Consider the following 23,412-nt stretch of genomic DNA (forward strand, 5'->3'; position numbering starts at 1 on the left):
TCACTATAGACAATAGCTCCAAAATTCTTTCTTAAAATTCGGTCGTTTCTACTAAAAAAGCTTTGAAAATGTTCGGCAGGCTTCGGTTTTCCGCTTGCAAAGTAGTCAAAAATGACATCGCAAAAACTGAAATCACGACTTTGTTAGTAGACAAATCCACCTTCCCATTTTTTAGTTCATCTAGGAACCCTGTTTCTTAACCATACAAATTAATGGTGTACCGTCGCCATTGTATTTATTAAAAATATGGTTTCATTATGGAAAAAAATTGCTAAATCGGCACACGGTTTTCACTTTTTTCCATTTTTTTAATTAAAATTTATGCAGCTGTCAGACACAAATTATGTGCCGCCGTTTTCCCAAATGTATACAGCGGTAGACTTATCAGAGTACACCCAAAGGAGTCAAAATGAAAAACTCTGTATGGTTCCGAATCCGATTAAAGAAAATTTGTGTAAAACGGAAAACAAATAAATCCTTGGATTTACTATTAAAGAGATTTGCCGAAAGTGAAAGTTTTTTCTCCGCCCATAGAGAAGTTAAAGGCTTTTGATGTGTTCTTCACTATGACTATGGTCGTTTCTTGTTTGTACAACAATAAATACTTGCAATAAAAATACAGTTTAAAATAAACCGTGTGTATGCACTTAATATTTTCTAAACATTTTCCTGCAGGGATATTTTTAAGGCAGATTTCACATTTCCACATACGCATTAGCCCTCAAATGCTTATATAAAACAGAAAAGCAAAGGCATTTGAAAATAGTTTTCGATTTGTACCTACAGGAGTGTTGTAATTAACAAATCAAGGCACGCTGAACTTAACTTCGCTTAAGAATTAATTTAATGATGCAAACTCACAAGGAGGAATGCTTAAAGATAAGTGATTTTGAAAACGACATCGTAGAGTTTAAGAGTTCCAAAATGAAGACTGTCAATAGTATTATAGTCAAGGCAACTGATTTTTGTGCTATCAAATATCGATTGAGAAGGTCAAAGTTTTCCCAGGATCAATTAAACTCATTTACTTAAAAGGCCACTAACCGTTTAAAAGGTTTGGCCGTACAACGAATCGGCGCCAGTTGGTTACATAAAGGTAACTGAGATCGTGTTCCACGTGGTCTTTACTGCTTCCATCGGCAGGAAAGGAAAGCAAAAGAAACGAAAAGAAAAGAAAAGAAACGAAAAGAAAAGAAAAGAAAAGAAAAGAAAAGAAAAGAAAAGAAAAGAAAAGAAGAGGAAAGAAACTATTTGACATATTGGGCGTTTTTGTTTCAAAATTGGAAAATAAAAACAAATGAAGCGAGTTGTTTAATTTTTTTTTTTTTTTTGCTTTTCAATTGAAATTGAAGCTTTAGAAAAAAAAAACATTGTGTTATAAATATATCTATAATCTATATTTAATCAAAAAGCTTGTTGATTTGTTATCAAAACGTTATGGATTTTTTATCAAAATGCTATCGATTTGCCATAAAAAATTATCAATTCTATATAAAAATTCTTAATTTTAAATATTTTATCAAAAAGTTAAATAAAAACAAGTAAGGACGGAACTGTGTTCGGCTGTGGCGAAGACTTCATACCTTTCATGAATGGGGCTGAACAATAATCTAATCCCAATCGTAATCTCCAAATAATCGGATGTATAAGATAAGAAATATATAGTGAACAGATGTACATACCTAAACGATTTTAAGATATATATAAAAAAATGTCAAAAAACCCCCTTATCTGAACGATCGGTTGTATGGGATATATATTATATATAGCTCCGATCGAAATGATTTTTACAGGAAATCTTCTATGATATATTAGAATAAATATCACTAAATTTAACGTTTTTATATTGGAAATTAAGGGAGAAATTGCCAAAAATCTTTCTATATGAATGATCGGTTGTATGGGATATAACTATATATAGCTCCGATCAAAGTGGTTTTTTCAGGATATCTTTTATGATATATTAAAATATATATCACAGAGTTTCACGTTTATACTTTCTAAATTGCGGCATGTATGACCAAAACCGTCTTATCTGAACGATCGGTTGTATGACAGATATATGTTATAGTGGTCCGATCCTACCGGATCCGACAAATGTCTAATACAATACAAAAATACATCCTTGTGCCAAATTTTATTGAGATATCTCAAAATTTGAGGGACTAGTTTGCGTTCAAACAGACAGACGGACGGACATACGGACGGACGGACAGACGGACATGGCTATATCAACTCAGTTCGTCTCCCTGATCAATTCGGTATACTTAATGGTGAGTTTATCTTCTACATTTCTCAACGTTACAAATATCGGACCAAAGTTCATATACCATTTCATGTTCATGAAAGGTATACTTATCTATGTATCACTTAAAAGTTATCGACTTGTTATTAAAAAGGGATTCATTGCCAAACTTTGACTATTAATTATAGATATATTTTCGACATGTTATCAAAAACTAACCTAGAGTCTATCCATTCTTTAAAGACATGTTAACTATTTCTTACGGAAAAATTATCGACTTTTATCAAACAGTTATCGATTTGTTATTAGAAAGCAACAAGTCGATAGTATTTTAGTAATCGAAAAGTTGTCTACATGATTGTAAAAGCTTATCGATTTCCTATCAAGATGTCATCGATTTGTTATTGAAAATTTTTCGATTTTTTATCGCAGTGCTAGCAATTTGTTATCGGCGTGTTATCGATTTGGTATTGAAAAGTCATCGAATTACCATCAAAAATTTAAAATGATAAATTTCTTATTGTAGTGTTACCAATTTGTTAGCGACGACTTATCGGTTTATTATGAAGCATATACATACCTTTAAAACCCATAAGAAACCAATAACTGCATGAGTACTTAGTACTCACGACTCTTTTTTTCCAAAACAGGCCTAGTCAGATTGAATCACAGCTTTATGAAAAAAATTCAGATATTAGATGTTCTCTAAAAACCTGCTCAGACTCGATAACTAGATACAAGCAATTTTCGAACCAGTAGCCAGTAAAGTACATTATATTTTTCACACTCTGAATATCTAGGCCAGCTATTAAAAATTAACTAACATTTGTTTTTATATTCTCAGAGTTCAGACATGTATGCGAACCAAAAATATGTCCGGCTTATTCGGAATATTAAAAATTTAATGTCTAAAGGATAGAAAGCAAAACATGCCAATATTTGTAAATGAGCAACAACACCGCCACCGGAGTTCCGGTAGAATGCACATTTTCCAAGTACTGACTGAAATGTACGGAATCTTATGAATGTATTACAGCAACGAGCAACACAGCAAACTCGTCAGCAACAAAGAAATCGACTAACGACGCAACTGCAATGAAGTCAAAACGTCGCACATGACTGGGCTGGCAGAAACTCGCAATAAGTTATTTTATTTATGTAAATCTACCTGTGAGTTGCCCAGAAATAGCTAATAGTAAATATCAGCGAAAAAGAAAGAAGACGCTATATCATTTGAGTGCAAAAAATTGCAGGAAATGTAGTTGGATGTATAAATTTTGTGGATATATGTACGTGTGTATAGAAAAGTTGCATACATTTTACATACTTAGTTATAACTTATAAGAAAGCTAAAAATTTGCAAAATGAAAGAAATTTTTACAAACAAACGTACGTTTTAACGGATGTACTTACTTTACAGTCCAACCAAATTGTAGGTAACAACTAGTACAGACAATAGACCGAGTCAACTAGTCATCAAAGTAACTGATATTTAGCATTTTTGACATAAGAAGCTTCTACGATATTTTTGTGAGGGGCATACCTTTCTTTACTAGCACAAAATGGAGAAAAACGACGAGGAGACTTGTGATAATTGAAGGAAACTGCATTCAGCTCGATCGTCATACGCTTTACGGACAGACGTTGTTCTACTACAATGACCTCTAAAAAGCAGGTATTCCACCGTAGTTAAAAAGATGGAACGAAATGTTCAACACTCATAAAATTTGCTGGTTCACTATCATACACTATAAAAAGTCCCACTAAGATGCAATTTTTGCAAGGACTAGAAACGAGTGTTTTACAACCGACCTGCAATACGTCGGCTCTGGATAGTGACGTTTAAGATTGGTTTTAGACCGTGAGCTGCCGTGCTGATGGGAACCACGTTCACTACGAAAACATTAGCCGTGTTTTTTTACATGTATATACATCTACATTTGCGCGTAAAAAGGCAATTATTGAACACTCGCGTCAGTGGTCAAATAACTCCCTACAAAACGGTTTGTGCTTAATAGCGAAGACACGCATTACTGTTTTGGAACCAGCTACTTTATTGGAACGGGTTACTTCCTTGGAGTTGGATACTTTCTTGGAAGTGGTTATTTCTTGGAACAAGTAACTTTTTGGAACCGGTTACTTTCATGCAACGGGTACTCTTTTGGAGCCAGTTGATTTTTTAGAACCGGTAAATTTTTGGGAACCTGGTTGATTTTTCGTAACCGGTTACTATTTAGAAAGCCGCTATTGATTTGGAGCTGGTTACTTTTCATGAACCGGGTAATGTTTTGGAAACGGTTTGTTTTTGGATACTGTTTTTCATATCTACCACATTTTTAAAGTTTCACCATTAAAATACGGCTTACTTTTCGGGTACTATTTTAGAACCGGGTACTTTTTTAAAACCGGCTACTTTTTTGGAAAAAGGGTTCCTTTCTTTCAAATCAGATGTAAAAAGATATAAGGGTGCTCTAGAGCACTGAATCGCGTTAAAAAAATAGATCCAAAAGTGACACAAGTATCACAAAAATGAGTTTTGTGCAGAGTCATATGGGTTTCGATGTATCGACTAATACTAGAACCCACATAGTTAGCTGTTTTCTATATTGAAATTAAGCCACCCTAGAATGCATGCACATGAACATACAAATATATGTGCCCGTTTAGGAGTTAGTACACTGCTATTTTTGTATTCACTTGCAGTCTCATGCTCCGCTGCAGGTTTAGTGTTGCAAATCTTCTGGCACACACATATGCACAGTTCTACAAACTTGCTCTTGGGAAACGTAATCTCCTCAACTAAGCATTTCCCGCCAGCATTTGCTTGTGAATTTCCCCTCCTTACCATAATTGCCGCTGCCTCGCCCCAACATGTTGGGCCTATCTAAAAATGTGCTGAGCTATTTGATGACTTGCATGCCGCACCAGAGCAATCTCTTATTATGACCTTGTGTGTTTGTTCTGCAATTGTTGTGGATGCTACGCGTGAATGTCGCATGCCGGTAACAGATTTTTCAGACTTGTTCGACAGATTTGGAATTTATATCGGAAATGGAAAAAAGTATGACGCGTACGTAAAGATGCACATGTCAAATGAATGCGTATGCGAAATACATACTTACATATACATATTCATATAGTTACTTGAGCTATTTATATCTTGAAACGGATTTACAATGAATTTTGTGCCAATGCTTTTAGCTGATACACCTCTAATGGCATTTATTCCGTCTCATGAAGGGGAAACTATCAATTTTTGAAATATCTTGACACTGAAAAGAAAGGGTGAAATAGAAATACTTATGAATTTCAATACTCCGGGTGGGTCCTACAAAGCCGTCTACATTCGTAGCAGGTGCCCCGGCTATTAGTTAAGCCTTGAGCATTTCTGCAGAGAAGCGCTGCATGAAAAATAAGTAAAAATTAAAAAAAATAAATAAATAAAAAAAATTGATCCGGAAGTCGAGGAAATTCAGGATCAAGACAGGTGAATTTCTTCTATTCGGCCGACCTTACCTCTCCTGCCCATGAATCCAAAAAAAATACTTAGTACCACGCCCCTCCCTCCCCCCTCATCTCCTTCTTCTTGTAATAATTGGAGGCTCCCGAAGGTTCTGTGAAGTTTTATCGATGTTGACGGTGCTTTGCCGGATATTAATCCAGTACGTTCCGAAAAAATAGCACCTTATAGGTTCTACCCGAATATCTCTGGATCGATTTAAAATGACCACGTTGAACCTTTAAGATCATCCATCCCCCTGCCGCCGTTAGGAACTTGCGGTCGCTAAAGCCTCCTTTTCTAAATAAACACTATTCTTCACGGATATGTGCGGGTGACAGTTGAGATTGGGAAGCTACAAACACAACCAACCGCTTGAAGGTTCACATTATAGAACATGTGGGATATGTATGCATTCCTAAGATGCAGACCTTCCAATACCACCATTAGTCGGAGTCTCATACCAACCTTTCCTCGACGGCAAGGGGGATACTACTCTTCAGATTCTGGCTTCGCGCTAGAAAAAAATCACAGCTCACTTCTGTGGTGGGAAGAGTGGGAACGGTTCGGATTTGGGTGTGTCCGATAGAAGTAGCACGTTCAATATAATCGTAGCCGTACTTACTTCCGTCATTGCAAACAATGTCGGAGGGTAGGAGCTGCAAGACGGCACCATCTCAGTAAAGTTTTTTTTCCACTTCGGATTGGCTAAACGGTACTGCAGAAATATTTCCAAAAATGAGAAGAAACTCTCAAAATTTTTGCCAACTTTCTTGAAATATTTTTCATGATTCTCGAGAGCGCATCAGCGCCAACGGAAGCCACAGGGGACTCGAAAAACAATTTCTAGTTTCTATCGGAAAGCACTTAAATCATTTAGTCAATAACTGTGTCGGATTCGGAGGACATAGTCAGTCATATGGGCTTCCTGAACTTTCAGTGTCTTCCAAGCGAAGTTCTATGCTATAGAGACGCCTGGTAAGCTGCTTCACTAAATGTGGCGATCCAGGCTGTCTTAATTGCATAATCTAACTTAACAACTTCCCTGTCCAATGAGTCATATGTGACAGAGGTGCCGAACTCCTCTTGCCTTCATAGGGCGTCTCAATGTACTTCTATATTGGCTCCCCGTACACAACATTATTGTAGTTTCTACAATGATTTTGCTGACGCTATAGGCCAGGAAAGGTTTCGTAATGGATATAAACGATGCTGAGTACTCCGCATGACCACCACTGGATTATCTTCTCGTGAAAATTCGGGAATATTCTATTAGGGCAACAAAGTTGCTGTGAAATAGCCTGCAAAAATATGAGATCCCAAGGTCATCGCCATGTTTGAAGAGGAGAGGCATGACCTACGGTCCCAAACTTAACACATCAGCGCCGCTGCTGCTACGATGGCCCATGTCAATAAGCTTCCTCTGCATGAGCGGTGAGAATTAGATGGAGCCCTTAAGCCTTTGGTTCCCAGTCGTCCCTACGAACAATAAGGGGTTGTTATGTTTAACCCTCTAACGTCATCTATAGCAATGGAGTCTCTTATCAGCAAAATGCTACACTGCCCAACCAAGTGCGGTCCCACATACTTATAGTCCTCAATTGTCAAACGTGTTTTGATGTTACACAAAAGTCAAAGCAATGGAACGTGGAAACTGGAAGTACCAAAGAAAACGAGAGAGATAGCCAAGCCAAAATTCCATAAATAACGCTAAGAGGACTCTCAGTAATTTCTGTGCGCAAGCAAAGGCTACCAAATATTACAATCCATTCTTTGACGTCCAGTTACATATCACCAACTCTACCACTTACGTTCCACAGACATGTTCTCGCAAAGCACAGAAATGAGTGCACTTCTACAAACACATACAAAACGAAATTGTGTATCTCATAGATACGAAAAACACTTGTAGCCAACATGGAACTTATATGCTATTGACTTTTTCAGATTACCAGCTGGTCGGCATTTAGATTTGGATTCCACACAGCTACCAATATATATTTGCCATTATGACAGTTGGCGTTGTACTTGCTCCCCACCCTTCCTTTTCTATAGGTATCACACAAAACGTCAGCCTAAATGGTCATGTTGCCAACAATTATAAACAGTTTCTGCGCTGATAGTGAAGATGCGAAGCATTGCGAGGGTCGATTCGGCTGCGATGTGAACAGCGACGTCACTATTGATGTGGACAATACGGCGTGTGTGTATGTTAGTGTTGCTCTTGGTATTAGTCGTAGTGGTGGTGGTGGAGCTGATGGTTTGGGGCTTATGTTGATATCAACCTGATTGAATGTGCATAAAATTTATGTTCTTTTTAGTTAGTCCATAACGACGAGTCTGCGAGTGTAAACGTGACGAGCCGCGTATGCAAGATAATTATTGAAATATTTTTGAAATAAAATTAAAATAATCGTGTTGACTTCGCGAAATTTGTATTTGATTAGATCGTTAAGTGAGAATTTCGTTATAAAAAAGAACTACATAAATGAATTATTAAGTGAGCCATTCAACTTAAGTTTTATATCCGTATCAATATATAAAAAATGTATAAATTAATTCATATTCACCATCATTTTATTGGCTGCGTATCGCCAATTTTATCAAACAAAATTTTCGTTCCCGAGTTTTCACATATTTTCCAAGTGTTCATTTTAAAATATAAAAAAAAACTACCACATACGCATTGCTTATGGCCAACTTGTGCAAATCGTAACAGCTTTTACGTTACACACTCACACAGCTACATACATATACAATTCATGTAACCGGCTAAGCTTGCCATCAAGCAGCCTACAGGCCGTTGGACCAAATCAAATAACCAACCAGGTTGTGCCATCGCTGTCTCTCTACTTGTCGTGATCCCCTCGTAAGCCTCTTCGGATAGTGCTGAAATACATGTATACTTACCGGCGCATCGTGGGCAAAAAGTGTACTTTTATGATGTCAAAATTTTGTCAAGACACTTTCGGTCACTACGCGTCAACTAGAACTACTTCAGAAATAACACGCTCTTTTCCTGTCTTGAAAGTGGTGGCAGCGCCCTGCCCCAAGCAGTCCAATGAAACCAGGCTTATCCTGTTCACATGTCCACAACACGGGAAACCGCCACTGAGGAGAAATGCGTTTAAATCACCAGTGCTTAGCATACGCATCTCCCTGTGTTCCCTTTCAGAAGCCAGCAATCGTGATAGGCCTATGTATTAAAGGGAGCTAAATTCCTTTCCTCGAAAGTAAATCGCACTAATAATTTATTTTTTTTATTCTTTCAATTCTTCGTGGAAGGCTCAGTTCAGTGAGTATTTTGCCATGACAACGATAGCAAGGATACTTGACATCTTCTACATTTTCCAATTAAGCGAAACAGTATGGACAGAATCATCCTATTGCATACGCTTTTACAAATACTCCTTGAAACCATGCCTACTAAATATCTGCGTGAGATGGGGGTTTATTCGCCGTGTTTCCGTTTATACATATAACGAACTAACTTGGCGTTAGATCTTCGAACTAAATCTTCCATAATAAAGACACTCCATGAAGGTTTCAAGGAGTGTTTATGATATTGGTGCTCCTTTGCTGGATGAACATACATATATCCGGTACGTTCCGGTAGCAAGCACCATTAAGGTACACGATTATCGCTGGAACGATTTAATATGGTCACATTGAACCTTCTATACCATTCCGCCTACACCCCCTACTTTCAGAAGCTTAGATTGACCAGAGCCTCGCCTGCTAATTGTGTGTTTGATACATCCACATACATATGTAATAGGTTTCGCCTTGGGTATGCAGGCTTGACTATTAGGTAGGTGAAGCTGTATTGCGCCTAACAATCCCGTGAATCGCACGGCAGCTTGTTATCATCCAGATAAAATTTTTCACTTAGCGCATATACTAGAGTTTTCCGAGATAGGAAAAGAAAATGTTTCAATTGGCAAGATCAACTGGAGTTTCCGAGATAGGACGGTCTGATATACACTAGCTACTTCTATGGCAGTTAGTTGGTAGTTGGTCGATCAGCTACGATGAGCGCCACACGGGTGCTGTGTATGGTGGACAGTTCCCGCTTCGCCACGAACTCCAATGTTAGGCACAATGGGCATATGAACACCACTTACTATTTCCCACCACTCTGAAGTAATGCTTGGAAATTTGTTTCCTTTATTCTTTCTACGAAGACCAGTTTCATGGCCATTACTACAACCACAAAATCAACTGCATATCCGATGAATTGTATTCCTCCTTGGAGACCGGTCTTTAGTATCATATATCGCATCCATAGCGCACCTCATCAGAGTAATTCATCTTTAAAGTAGCTGCCAATTATTCTACGCAAGTGTGCCAAAGCTTCGTATCGGTGTCATTATCTATGTCCAGTGGACAATATTAAAGGCGTTATTTATGTTCAAAATAATCAGTGATCAGCGCTCTCTTTTACATTGACTTTCGGGGTTTGACTTCTCGAGTTATATTGACAATTCTTTGATGACATCTTCCCTGGACTTTGATTTTCCTTGTCCAAACTGATGCCTCAACAAACCCTCGGAGCTTTCCAGGGCAAGATGGCGCATTAGATATTCGAATGAGAACAAGCGTACCCGTTATAATATCACTAAGACATAGGTGCAGATACAAAATGCGAATACCTTGATTTTTTTAAAGATTCAGCTCAATTTGGAAATGATGATGTGACTAAATAATTTAAAAGGAGACAACTTCACTCAAGTTGGTAATGAGGATATCACTGAACAAATAAAATGAAAAGGGCTTCACTTAAACTTGTTTGAACTTGTATAAATTTTTCGCACTATCACTGCACTGTATTCATATAAAAAAAGAGCACGGATTAAAATTTGAAATGAATAGGTATATTATTCCTTTAATTCACTTGTTTAAAAATGTAAGTACAAATTAATGATTAATTTCATTTATTTAAATTATAAAACCAAAGTCAAAAAAATGCAATAGATGCGCGACGGCGGGCGGGCGTTAATACAGGGCGAACGCTTACGATCGATGCGTAGCGAACGGGCTGGTAGTTAATGATAAACTAACAAAATTGAGAGTGAGCGCGGTGGTGGTTGGCAAGCCACAGCTGAGCTGCACTGCCTGCGCTTGGCCGCACTGGCCGGGTGTTGCCAGACGGAGGGGGCGGACTTAGTCCGAAAACTCGATCATGTCTTCAACATGCTCCCCCCGCCCGACGCGTTGGTGGGTTAAGGGCGGCATCAACCCTGTCCAAGGCCGCCCGTGCCTCGGCTACTAATTCTCGTATTTTGTCGTCGCGCTGTCTAGCCGACCGGCTTTGAATTGCCCGTTGGCGATGTTGGGCTGTTGCGCGCTGTGGTCCTCTATCGGTGCGACGCGGGTTGGTGGGTGTGCGTCGAGCTCGGTGTAGGAGCGTGTGATGGCCGAGGGAGCATTTGCGGCAGCTTGATTTTGAGTCACATGCCCCGGTGCTGTGCGACACTGCCAGACAGTTGATGCAGTACCGGTGGTTCCTCGCGCACTCGTAGCGCTCCTCCGGCTTCATCGCGAGGAACGCCCGGCACTGCCTTAGCGCGTGTCGCTGGCCACACAGCCGACATTTTGGCATCTCCGTACGTCTGCGGGTCCTGTAGAGACAAGAAAAAAATACGTATTTTTCAAAAAATGGGTTGGTGAGGGTAGCTTAGATATCTTTCCAGATTGCTAGGGGCATGAGGCAGAGCGTATCAGAGGTAGGGTTGGCACTACTAGGCAGTTGGTAGCACGCACAGTTTGGCTAAAATTGAACTGTGGTGTCGAAGATGAGCGTTTCTCCTCTCCATTAACGGTAGCACTTCCCATCCGTTTCCCAATCTTTTGTTGTTGTTGTTGGCCAGATTTTAGGAATTTATGTAAAGTAGCATTGCTTCTTTAAATATGAACCACTCACGTCTACAAGTTAACGGCGTCAAGACATGTTTCATGCAAGCTGCTGGCCCCAGAAATATTGAGTGCAATGAAAAATTTAATTCTGAAACAGTTACGGTGCATCCTCCTTTAAAGACAATTAAAAGAGGCCAAAAAGAGAGCAAACAACCAGGCGCGATATACCTCCAAGGGGATTCATGCCTAGTTTCTCTTGTTTTATGCTCCAGTTTAGTTTTTCCTACAAATTGGGGGTACCCTTTATGTTTTATAGCGACTTCGAACGGCAGCTGCATGCAAGAAAAATTTTAACCGGGAAGTGTTTTGGCAAATTCTCCGAGTGTATTTTGACCATGCAAAGCTTCTCAGTGAAGACGCATCTACCTTGCAAATGCCTTTCGGAGTCGGCATAAAACAATTAAACAAACACGACGCAAATGGAAGAGAAGCTCGACCTAAATCTACCATGAGTAAGGATTTTCGATTCGCTCTTTCAATTTTATTTTCTAACTGAGGAGCCGCAACTTGAGCAAAAAAAAAATACTCATTTATAGGTGATTCAAATTAAAAAAAAAAATTGTGAAACAACAAAGTGCAAATTAAAACATAAAAAAAAAAAAAAACAAATGAAAAATGTTGCAAAGAGATCTACAATTAAACAAGTTTGATACATAAACACATTCAAACAAATTTTTTCATCTGGAATTTTGTGTCTGTGTGTGTGCTCGCGCTCCGGAAAAACCTGTTGAACCTTTGTGCTCCTCGTTGTTGCTGCTGCTGCTGCATTCATGCTCAGTGGACTTTAAAAACCCATTGCCTGCATTATATTACAGTGCGTGCGTGTGAGTGTGTGTGCGTATTGCCGGATTGCTAACAACAAAAAATGTTATACTGACGAATGCTTTATATGAAAAATCTACGAATACAATTGCACTCAATACGCATAAAGAAGAAACTGAATAAACAGCAAATGTAAAGGTAAGGGATTAAATAAAATTTATTGGTTTTATATGTTATGTTAGAAGCATGAATAAAATTGGATTATTTGTATGACATTGAGCGTTGAGAACAAATTATTCATTTGAACGAATTTTGAAAATACTTAATGCACTCAACTCTAATATTTCCCAATAAAAATTTTGTTAAAGCAAAAAAGACAACATGGAATTTGTTTTAGGAATCTCTTAGAATTACTCTCAAAAAGTCTTTAGTAAACCGTGACGCAAGAAATTCCTTTTCGACAAAAAATCAGTTAACAAACACTTCAACTCAATGGCACTAAATTAATACAAGCAAAACCCATGTGTGATTTATTTATTAATCTACAAATTGATCGATTAAAACTAGAATGTACAAAGTGATAGAATATACATTTAATAATTGTGTTGTTGTTGTTGTAGCGATAAGAACACTCCCGACGGTTTTGAGGAGTGTTATCAATGTCGATGGTCCCTTGCCGGATGCAGATCCAGTACGCTCGGGTAACAAGCACCATTAAGGTATTAGCTGTACCATCTCGGGAACGATTTAGTATAACCACATTAAACTTTATAGGGCATCCCGCCCTCCAACCCCCTACATTCATGGGGAAATTGACAATTGGATTGTAGAAGATATAAATTGCGCTAGAAACCCCTTAAAATGGTTGCACTACACAACCCCTTGAATCAATTTGATTTTAAACAGTTTTATTTAGCTTAACTTGACAGGCCGGCCGGCCGTGGTGAACGAATTTTGTAATTAAAATTTCAGTAACTTCCCGATAAGCTACAAGCTTGAAATTTGGAATATAGTTCAGAACCCGATGACGATGCACTAATAAGAAAAAAACTCCGATAGGTGGCGCATGGATCGAAATATTTAAAAAAAAACGTATTTGTGGTCCGATTTAGTTCATATTTGGAACACATAATACATACATGAATATAAAGAGACCTATTGAAAAAATTGCCACTAGGCGGCGCAAGATACTTAAAAAAATATTCAAGTTAAACGGTTTTATTGAAAACAATACTGAAATTAAGTAATAGTAATACTAAAAGCTAGAAAATAATTAGGTAGGTCTTAGGCACTAGTCATCACACTCCTCATCAATCTAGGGCGTTGAACAGAAAATTAAATAAAAGCGTTGACGCGTCAAATTTCTATTGATAGTCATAAGTGGGACCAACTGAACTTTAATCAGCTTATGCTACGCCTCACGTTTTTAGAAATTTCACGCACCCAATGCTTTTATTTAATTTTCTGATCAACGCCCTAGATTGATGAGGAGTGTGATGACTAGTACCTAAGAGCTACCTAATTACTGTAAATAAAAATAAATAAATATTTTTAATTATTTTTTTAGTCGCCTCATACGACAGGCATACTCGCCGCGGGTATATTCTAAGTCCCCTAAACCGCTGGTGCTATATAATAAGTTTTCGGGATGGAATGTGGATGGCGAGTAGCTAGAACTGATTACTATCAAAGCTGTCGGAATGTACGGGATTTCGAGCAGCTAGTTTATGTATACATATATATCACACAATAATAATGGCTGCATCGTCTGGAGTTTGGAAAGCACGCGATTCCAAGCCATCCGTCCAAATCATTGAAGCTGGAAATTAGTGTGGGAGTTTGAAAAGGACATGATTCCAAGCCACCCACCCAATTCATTGCGTACTTAAGATCAGTAGATATTTTTTTACTACGAACAGCGAGTCGCAGGTGTGAATATGTATACAGTGCTTATTGAAATCAGTTCACAGACAACGGACAGGTTCGTGCATTGCGAAATTCGAATATGGATATATGAAATGGTTGGAAATGTCTCGATAGCCTAATAGGAGCATTAAACATAATTTCACCAAGCAGAAATTGGCTATTGACCACCTCTCTAATAAGTTGTACTAAGAATAACACATCTAACATCTCTCTACGACTCTGTAGCATAGGAAGCTGTATAAGTATTAAGCGGCTGGAGTAGGGAGAAAGAATGATGGAGGTATCCCACGGTAAGTCCCTTAGCGCGAAAAGTAGAAATTGCTTTTGAACCGATTCTAATTTGTCGCAGTGAGCCTGATAACGTGTGTTCCAGATTAGCGAGGCATATTGCAATATTGACCTCACTAAAGACATAAAGAGATTTTTAGTAATATATGGATCATTGAATTTTTTAGACCAACATTTGACGAACGCCAAAGTTTTGTTGGCATTTTTTTCTTTTTCCAACAGATATGTACATATATGAAAATAATTAAAATTCGACTGTGAAAAAGTTTGAATATTGTTGACCATCGATTGTTACAATTATAAATACGTGTTTTCTTAAAAATCGCTTTTTAATATTTATCTGAATTGAATTTTTCTGTCGGAAAATAATAGTATTTTTTTGGTTTTTTTCATTGCTCGGGCATTGAAAACTATTTTTCATATTTTTTTATCTCTGAAAAAAAAATTAATTTTTTTTTTAATTTGTTCGTAAAATAAAATAACACTACTCGACAAAAAAAAATCTCCAAAAATAAAATAGGCCTTTCCTAAAGTAAAATATTCTCCTGATTCCGAATATGACTTCCTTTTTCCTGTGGCAGATCTAGTTTCCGAGATATCGGCGAAAATATGAAAATTCCCATTTTTGCAGAACACTACTTCATATAGGTAGGGCAAAAATTTGTACTTTTCATTTTTTCATTTTAAACATTATACTAATTCCCATAAACATTTCTTGCCTTCACCTTCTTTCAGTATCTTCAGTAGTTTGGCCACTATGCCAAAAAACGTTGAAAAAATGTTGAGAAAAAAAAGAAATTTTTTACAAAATTTCAGATTTAACCACTTTAAAATCGGAAAAATTCTATGGACGAAAAAAAGTTAGCCCTCCTATGTTGTAGGTAATTTAACTATGAAAATTTTAAGCATACCTGTACAACAATCGGACGTGCCCTTGAGACTATAGCCCCGTTAGCTTGCAAGCGTCTATCCTACAATTTTTTATAGACAATTTTTATTCAAACTACGTTTTTATTTTTTTATAACGTTTTATTATAGACATATGTTTGCACGTTAAACTGTATTCAATTGAGTAATATGAGTATAAATCAGCAATTCAGTAAAAAACAACAACGGCGACAACATTAAATACGTACATATCTACATCTAAAAGAAAGTCAAATTGAGCGATTTTACCGTGGTGGTCAATAGTGAGGGACGTGGGTACCCGTTTATAATTTTCTGCGTTTGTCTTGCGTATTATTGTCCAGCAATAATCTGCCATCATTTTTTCATTCCAAAAACCTTGGTAACGCTTTTCAAAAATCATGAGGTCTTGGTGAAACCTGTTCATCACTTTCAGCACCTAGGTTTGCGGGAAAATTATCCAAATGTGAATGCAAAAAATGAATTTTGATGGACATGTTGCATTATATAGCACTGTAGTTTTTCAACAAGGCTTTGACCATCTCTCTATAATTGGGATCTGTGTGACTTGCTTAAAGCTGCCACAAGCCGCTGCTCTTACTGATGATAAATGATTCACAAAATTTTCTTCTTTCAGCAACTTTCTAATTTGCGGACCAACAAATATACCTTCTTTTAATATGGCTTGAGTTATTTAAGGAAAAATTTCGTTAGCTACTGGAAGGATGGCGCGTCCTTATTTAAAGCCTTTACAAATTTTTTCATTAATCCTAATTTGATGTGAAGTGCTGGCAAAATAACTCGTTCGGGATTTACTAAAGGCGGGTTTGCGATATTGAAGGCACCTGGTTCGTACTAAGCTCTTGGTGGCCAGTTTTCCTGAATATAATGGGTTTCTCTAGCACGGCTGTCCCAAAGATAGAGAAAACATCAATATTTAGTGAAACCTCCTTGAAGTTCGATAATTATAGCTACAACCCTGGGATGTATTTCATATACTATTTATTTTAAATTTTGCCACCGAAACTGCTTATCTTTAAGTCCGCACAAATTTTCCAATTAAATTATTTATATTGAATGAGCTCATGTAAATTGGATATGCTTAAATAAGTTTCTTTAGTCTTCTCAGAATGTGCCACTGGTATTGACGGTAACGAATTTCCTCTATGGAGTAATGCTGCTTCTAAACTATGCTTTGAACTGTCTATAAACAAGCTCCAATCAACCACTTTATTTTCTAATTTTAGTGCTTCAAATTAACCTTGAACATCATTGCAATAGCAAATATTTTCACTTTTAGTAAAAAAAAGAAGAGAAAGTCTTGTGTCTATTTCGAAATTTGGAAGTACTTGTCGAAAATTTTCGTAGTTAAATTACTTACAATATAGGAGGGCTAACTTTTTTTCGTCCATAGAATTTTTCCGATTTTGAAGTGGTTAAATCCGAAATTTTGTAAAAAATTTCTTTTTTTTTCTTAAAAATTGTTCAACGTTGTTTTGGAATAGTGGTCAAACTACTGAAGATACTGAAAGGAGGTGAAGGCAAGAAATGTTTATGGGAATTAGTATAATGTTTAAAACGAAAAAATGAAAACTACAAATTTTTGCCCTACCTATATGAAGTAATGTTCTGCAAAAATGGGAATTTTCAAATTTTCGCCGATATCTCGGAAACTAGATCTGCCACAGGAAAATGGAAGTCATATTCGGAATCAGGAGAAAATTTCACTTTAGGAAAGGCCTATTTTGTTGTTAATCAAAATTTGTTGAATAGTGTAATTTATTGAGTTTAATTTTTCTCCCGAAAAATAACAGTTATTTTGTAGTTGTTTTTTCTCGAAAAATAATAGTTATTTCTTAGGTTTTTTTACTTCGTTAGAGCGCTTCGAGGGAGATCTTAAGGCCACAATAGAAGTGGACGGTTGGCGCAAGGCGATACATGTGTACACAGATGATTCCAAAGTAGTGGAAAGAGTAGGGTCTGCGGTATACTGCGCTGATCCGGAAATAAGCAGATCCTACAGGCTGCCGGATTACTGTAGCGTTTTCCAAGCAGAAATATTAGCCGTAACCAAAGCAATAGAAACCCTGGAAGAGAAGAGCTTAAGCTGCAACCGTGTTAACTTTTATATTGACAGTCAAGCAGCAATTAAGGCAATAATCTCGCATAGCATAGCATCTAAATGCATGTTAGAGTGTAAGCCGTCTCTGGAGAGAATCGGGACAGGGAGAAGCATACATCTATATTGGGTCCCAGGGCATATGGGAATAGATGGGAACGCAAAAGCGGATGAACTAGCTAAAAATGGCGCATCCATTGAAGCTTGCTCCGCACACGTGCCAATTAGATTGGGCGAGATTAAGCGAAGGCGAGAGGTGCACATGATCGACCAAGCGGGAAAGACGTGGTTTCAAGCGCGGGTCTGTACAATGTCGAAGATTATGTGTAGGTCTTACAACCTTAGACTAACAAAGTTGCTTCTATCATTAAAAAGAGAGGACTGTATACTCATGACGGGTATTCTGACTGAACACTGCCTTCTGGCGTCACATGCCTTTAAATTAGGCTTGGTCAGTGATAGCAAATGTAGGAAGTGCGGGTTGGAGGAGAAAAGGATCTAGCACGATCGTGCCCTGCACTTGCCAGGCTAAAAATCCAGCTATTAGGAGTGATACAGCTGTCAGATCTATAAGCAGGGAGTGGCTTAAGTCCTAGTAAGCTTCTAGTATTTGCCAAGAGGACGGAGGTATTTTATAACATAGGTCCCGGTTTTGATAGGGTTTTTCAATTTGGTCGTTAAAACAAACTTCTGGTAACACTACGGACTCAATCAGTCTATGTGAGGTCCTCATGGACCGGTCAGTTCAACCTAGCCTAACCTTACTTCGTTCGAAAATAAGAGTTATTTTTTTGAGCTTTTTATTTCTGTCGGGAAAAATCTAGTTATTATTTCACGAAAAAAAAATTGTATAAAAAGATAATTATTATAAAAGCTATTTACCGTCACTTTTTTTTTTTTAATTTTGTCGCAGAAAATTTTCTTTTCTATCCCTGATCAAAGAACACGAAAGCAAAACGATCACGTCCTGGTCGCTAGTATCCTGGCTGGGCACGCTCTACGAGGTCAAAATATAAACTCCAACTATTACGATGAGAATGTCAGGATTTTCAAACAGCGACCCAAGAAAAGTTTGCTCACTATTACTCTAAGTGATTTTTCCCGGGGTGTTGGATTCCTTCAGCTTCACGGAATACAGAAGGAAGGAAATGATTGACCGATTGCCGATATAGCGCTAAAAGCATACAAAGTTTAACGCAGACCAAGGAGGACCGATAGATGGGACGCTCAATTTTAACTGCACACATTGCGTAAGGGTAGAGAAATGATTTTATCCTTTGAGATCTAAATTTGTTCTTTACATTAGATATTAGTCATCTTTCTCAAACAGCTGTTTTACTTTAGCTGCACCCTGTAATATTGATTGAGAGTGGCTTGGTTAAGGCACCAAGCATGGGTCTCCAAAAATTTTAAATTATTTCCCTTTCGCATATACAATTTGAGCACAATTGTGCGCGGAGTGAAGACCCCTGCTTTAAAGGTTTTTACCATAGACTCGTTAGAAATACTTTACCACATTTAAGGGATGTAGATATATTTTTCCACTGGAAGGTGCGAACCGGCCTACCCACTTTAGTTTAAGCTGAATGGAACCAATATAGTATACCGAGCTATTACCTTCTCTTTAGCTAATTAACTGGACTAATAACGTCAAATCAGATGTAACGGACAATCAACAGCATGTAGGGTACATTCGTTATGTCTTTTGGTATTGAATTTCCTTTGGTAAAGTAAATATGGTAGGCTCAACCAACAGTGACTTAAGAAGTATGGAATGGGATATTAAAACTCGCTTTCTTCAAATCTGCTAAAATCCATTTAATGGAACATTTCATAAATAAAAGGAAGCTGTCCTTCAATACGATATACCACTATTAGCCTTGATCCAATCCAAATAGCTTGTAACACGAACAAAACCAGCCGGAGCACCCGATTGGCAACCGGCACTGGAAACAAATGACGTAACACCAGCAAGCACTCCACTTGATTCCATAACCAAAGGACCACCGGAATCACCACTGCATGTAGAAGTACCAGCAGGAGTAGCCGTGCAAATGGTCTTTGAAGTGACCGATAATGAGCCATAAGTCTTGGCACAAACCGTATTATCAATCACTTGCAAACTTGCGTATTGAAGTGTTGGGCTAACCGAACTCGCCGAATCACTCACTAAACCCCAACCAGAAGCAATAGCTTTTTGACCAGAATAAGCGGCAGATGAAGAAGACGCCTTAGGTAAAGCAACCTTATTAATGTGGGGCGTATAGGATACAGATGCAATTATAATAAGCGAAATATCATTACGTAAAGTAAGAGAATTGTAGGCCGAATGTTGTATGAAATTGCTCTTATTAACTCTTCGATTTGTTTTAGCGCTTGTGCGTTTCGTTGCACCCAGAAAAATAGTGCCTGCGGAAGCACTGTGATGAAAGGAGTCAAATGAGATAGATTTATACTTTATAGCATATTTAAAAAAAATCAGAGTTTCACTACTTACCCGCTCGTGCAATGAGCGTCAGTTAAGATCCAATTGCAATCAATCAAAGACCCACCACACCACCAGCCACCACCGCTAGCTGTAAAACTCAAACCAACTTGGTAGGGAAATTGAGCTTCACGTGCAGCATCTGCATTGGTGATACGGCCATTAGGATGCGCCATTATGAGTTGCAAATCACGAGGATGTACAGGACCCTCAGGCTGTTGCACAGGACCCGCTGAAGCGGAGACCACAAGCAAAGCCAAAATAATGAATAATTTCATTGTAGACAGACTGTAGAACTTTATGCGAAAACTTGGGTAAAAGTCTCACCTTTTATACCAAAAAAATAAAAAATAGATCGAACGGTGTAACAGGAAACATGCATGAGGGTGCAAATTGATAAAACTCAAGTGCTGGATTGTCAAAATACAGGGAATTTTGATATTTTCATGGATTTTAATAAATTACAAAGATTATCGATATGAATACTTTTATTGTTTTATTAGCTAGATATATGATTTCATCGATAACTAGCAGAAAGGATTAACCGCAAATAAAGTTATCTCCGGATAACTTATTGCTTATACTTCAGGCTTTTATTATCTGTTTTATATGAGTGGTGCACGTGTGATATGACAGAGTATTGCAATCAACTGCGTCATTTGTAAGCAGAATAAGGGGAGACTTCCCCTGAATTGGAAGAGGGAAGTGGTCAAGTCTTTTGACCTGATGTGTGTTCTAAACTAGCTTCAATTATCGCGAGACAGGGACAGGTGGATTGGAAAGCTGGTAGGAAAGGAGATATTATTAGTCAATCAATTGCGCTCCGCCTTTATATTTTTACTTCTCATAAATATTTTTGCAATTTCTATGTCAAAATTTAAAAATCAAAGTTTAGCAAGAATATGCCTTTATATAAAGAGAAAATTTTCGCTGATTTTTGTCCATTTATATAAAGGAAGTGCTTAAAATTTTTTTATTTTATTTTTATTTTCTCCTTTTCTTACATTTTCTCGGCGTCTTAACCTATCTGTTAAGTTTTACGCTTGTAGCTCAATGAGAACTTACATAAAAATCAATCCCAAAATTCCCTCCGTTCTGTTTGATTTTAATACTCAATTGAGCAGAGCTCACAGAGTATATTAAGTTTGATTGGATAACGGTTGGTTGTACATATATAAAGGAATCGAGATAGAGGATCGAAAAAAAATTTGATTGAGCCATGTCCGTCCGTCCGTCCGTTAACACGATAACTTGAGTAAATTTTGAGGTATCTTGATGAAATTTGGTATGTAGGTTCCTGAGCACTCATCTCAGATCGCTATTTAAAATGAACGATATCGGACAATAACCACGCCCACTTTTTCGATATCGAAAATTTCGAAAAACCGAAAAAGTGCGATAATTCATTACAAAAGACAGATAAAACGACGAAACTTGGTAGCTGAGTTGAACTTATGACGCAGAATAGAAAATTAGTAAAATTTTGGACAATGGGCGTGGCACCGCCCACTTTTAAAAGAAGGTAATTTAAAATTTTTGCAAGCTGTAATTTGGCAGTCGTTGAAGATATCATGATGAAATTTGGCAGGAACGTTACTCCTATTACTGTATGTACGCTTAATAAAAATTAGCAAAATCGGAGAAGGACCACGCTCACTTAAAAAAAAAAATTTTTTTAAAGTAAAATTTTAACAAAAATTTTAATATCTTTACAGTATATAAGTAAATTATATCAACATTCAACTCCAGTAATGATATGATGTCACAAAATACAAAAATAAAAGAAAATTTCAAAATGGGCGTGGCTCCGCCCTTTTTCATTCAATTTGTCTAGGATACTTTTATCGCCATAAGTCGAACAAAAATTAACCAATCCTTTTGAAATTTGGTAGGCGCATAGATTTTATGACTTTACCTGTTTTCTGTGAAAATGGGCGAAATCGGTTGATGCCACGCCCAGTTTTTTATGCACAGTCGTCCGTCTGTCCTTCCGCATGGCCGTTAACACGATAACTTTAGCAAAAATCGACATATCTTTAATAAACTTAGTTCACGTGCATACTTGAACTCACTTTATCTTGGTATGAAAAATGAACGAAATCCGACTATGACCACGCCCACTTTTTCGATATCGAAAATTACGAAAAATGAAAAAATGCCATAATTCTATACCAAATACGAAAAAAGGGATGAAACATGATAAGGTAATTGGATTGTTTTATTGACGCGAAATATAACTTTAGAAAAAACTTTATAAAATGGTTGCGACATCTACCATATTAAGTAGTAGTAGAAGAAAATGAAAAAGTTCTGCAGGGCGAAATAAAAAACCCTTAAAATCTTGGCAGGTATTACATATTAAATAAATTAGCGGTATCCAACAGATGATGTTCTCGGTCACCTTGGTCCACATTTTGGTCGACATCTGGAAAACGCCTTCACATATACAACTACCACGACTCCCTTTTAAAACTCTCATTAATACCTTTAATTTGATACCCATATCGTACAAACTCATTCTAGAGTCACCCCTGGTCCACCTTTATGGCGATATCTCGAAAAGGCGTCCGCCTATAGAACTAAGCCCCACGCCCTTTTAAAATACTCATTAACACCTTTCATTTGATACCCATATCGTACAAACAAAGTCTAGAGTCACCCCTGGTCCACCTTTATTGCGATACCTCGAGAAGGCGTCCACCTATAGAACTAAGGCCCACCCCTTTTAAAATACTCATTAACTCCTTTCGTTTGATACCCATATTGCACAAACGAATTCTAGGGTTACCCCTGCTCCACCTTTATGGCGATATCTCGAAACGGCGTCCACCTATGGAACTAAGGATTACTCCCTTTTAAAATACTCATTAACACCTTTCATTTGATACCCATATCGTACAAACAAAGTCTAGAGTCACCCCTGGTCCACCTTTATTGCGATACTTCGAAAAGGCGTCCACCTATAGAACTAAGGCCCACTCCCTTTTAAAATACTCATTAACCCCTTTCGTTTGATACCCATATTGCACAAACGAATTCTAGGGTCACCCCTGGCCCACCTTTATGGCGATATCTCGAAACGACGTCCACCTATGGAACTAAGGATTACTCCCTTTTAAAATACTCATTAACACCTTTCTTTTGATACCCATATCGTACAAACACATTCTAGAGTCACCCCTGGCCCACCTTTATGGCGATATTTCGAAACGGGGTCCACCTATAGAACTAAGGCCCACTCCCTTTTAAAATACTCATTAACGCCT

At 37.6% G+C, this 23,412-nt stretch overlaps 2 protein-coding genes across 5 annotated transcripts in view; one reads left to right on the forward strand and one right to left on the reverse strand.

Annotated features, from left to right (window-relative positions):
* The first annotated feature begins 8,092 nt into the window (after positions 1-8,092).
* Egfrap (EGFR adaptor protein) overlaps positions 8,093-23,412 on the forward strand; it is a 146,057-nt gene continuing 130,737 nt past the window's right edge. For 2 of the 4 annotated variants that reach the window (XM_067792189.1, XM_067792193.1), the window contains exons 1-2: positions 8,093-8,244; positions 12,158-12,620. The gene's annotated coding sequence lies outside the window, so the exon portion shown is untranslated. The remainder of the gene's footprint in view (positions 8,245-12,157; positions 12,621-23,412) is intronic. The other 2 variants (XM_067792190.1, XM_067792191.1) reach the window with 2 other exon arrangements.
* LOC137252828 (serine protease 1-like) lies at positions 19,517-20,424 on the reverse strand. Its single transcript, XM_067788922.1, has 2 exons — positions 20,159-20,424; positions 19,517-20,081 (listed from the first exon to the last, which is right to left on the reverse strand). Exons 1-2 carry the CDS (start codon positions 20,422-20,424, stop codon positions 19,517-19,519), a joined length of 831 nt encoding a protein of 276 aa, XP_067645023.1.

Source organism: Eurosta solidaginis, chromosome 5, assembly GCF_040869045.1.
Source record: "Eurosta solidaginis isolate ZX-2024a chromosome 5, ASM4086904v1, whole genome shotgun sequence".
Classification (NCBI taxonomy): domain Eukaryota; kingdom Metazoa; phylum Arthropoda; class Insecta; order Diptera; family Tephritidae; genus Eurosta; species Eurosta solidaginis.

Coding starts and splice junctions, on each gene's coding strand:
- LOC137252828 (XM_067788922.1), bottom strand. CDS start 20,424: ATGAAATTATTCATTATTTTGGCTTTGCTTGTGGTCTCCGCTTCAGCG. Junction 20,082..20,158: donor GACGCTCATTGCACGAGCGG/GTAAGTAGTGAA, acceptor CTTTCATCACAG/TGCTTCCGCAGGCACTATTT.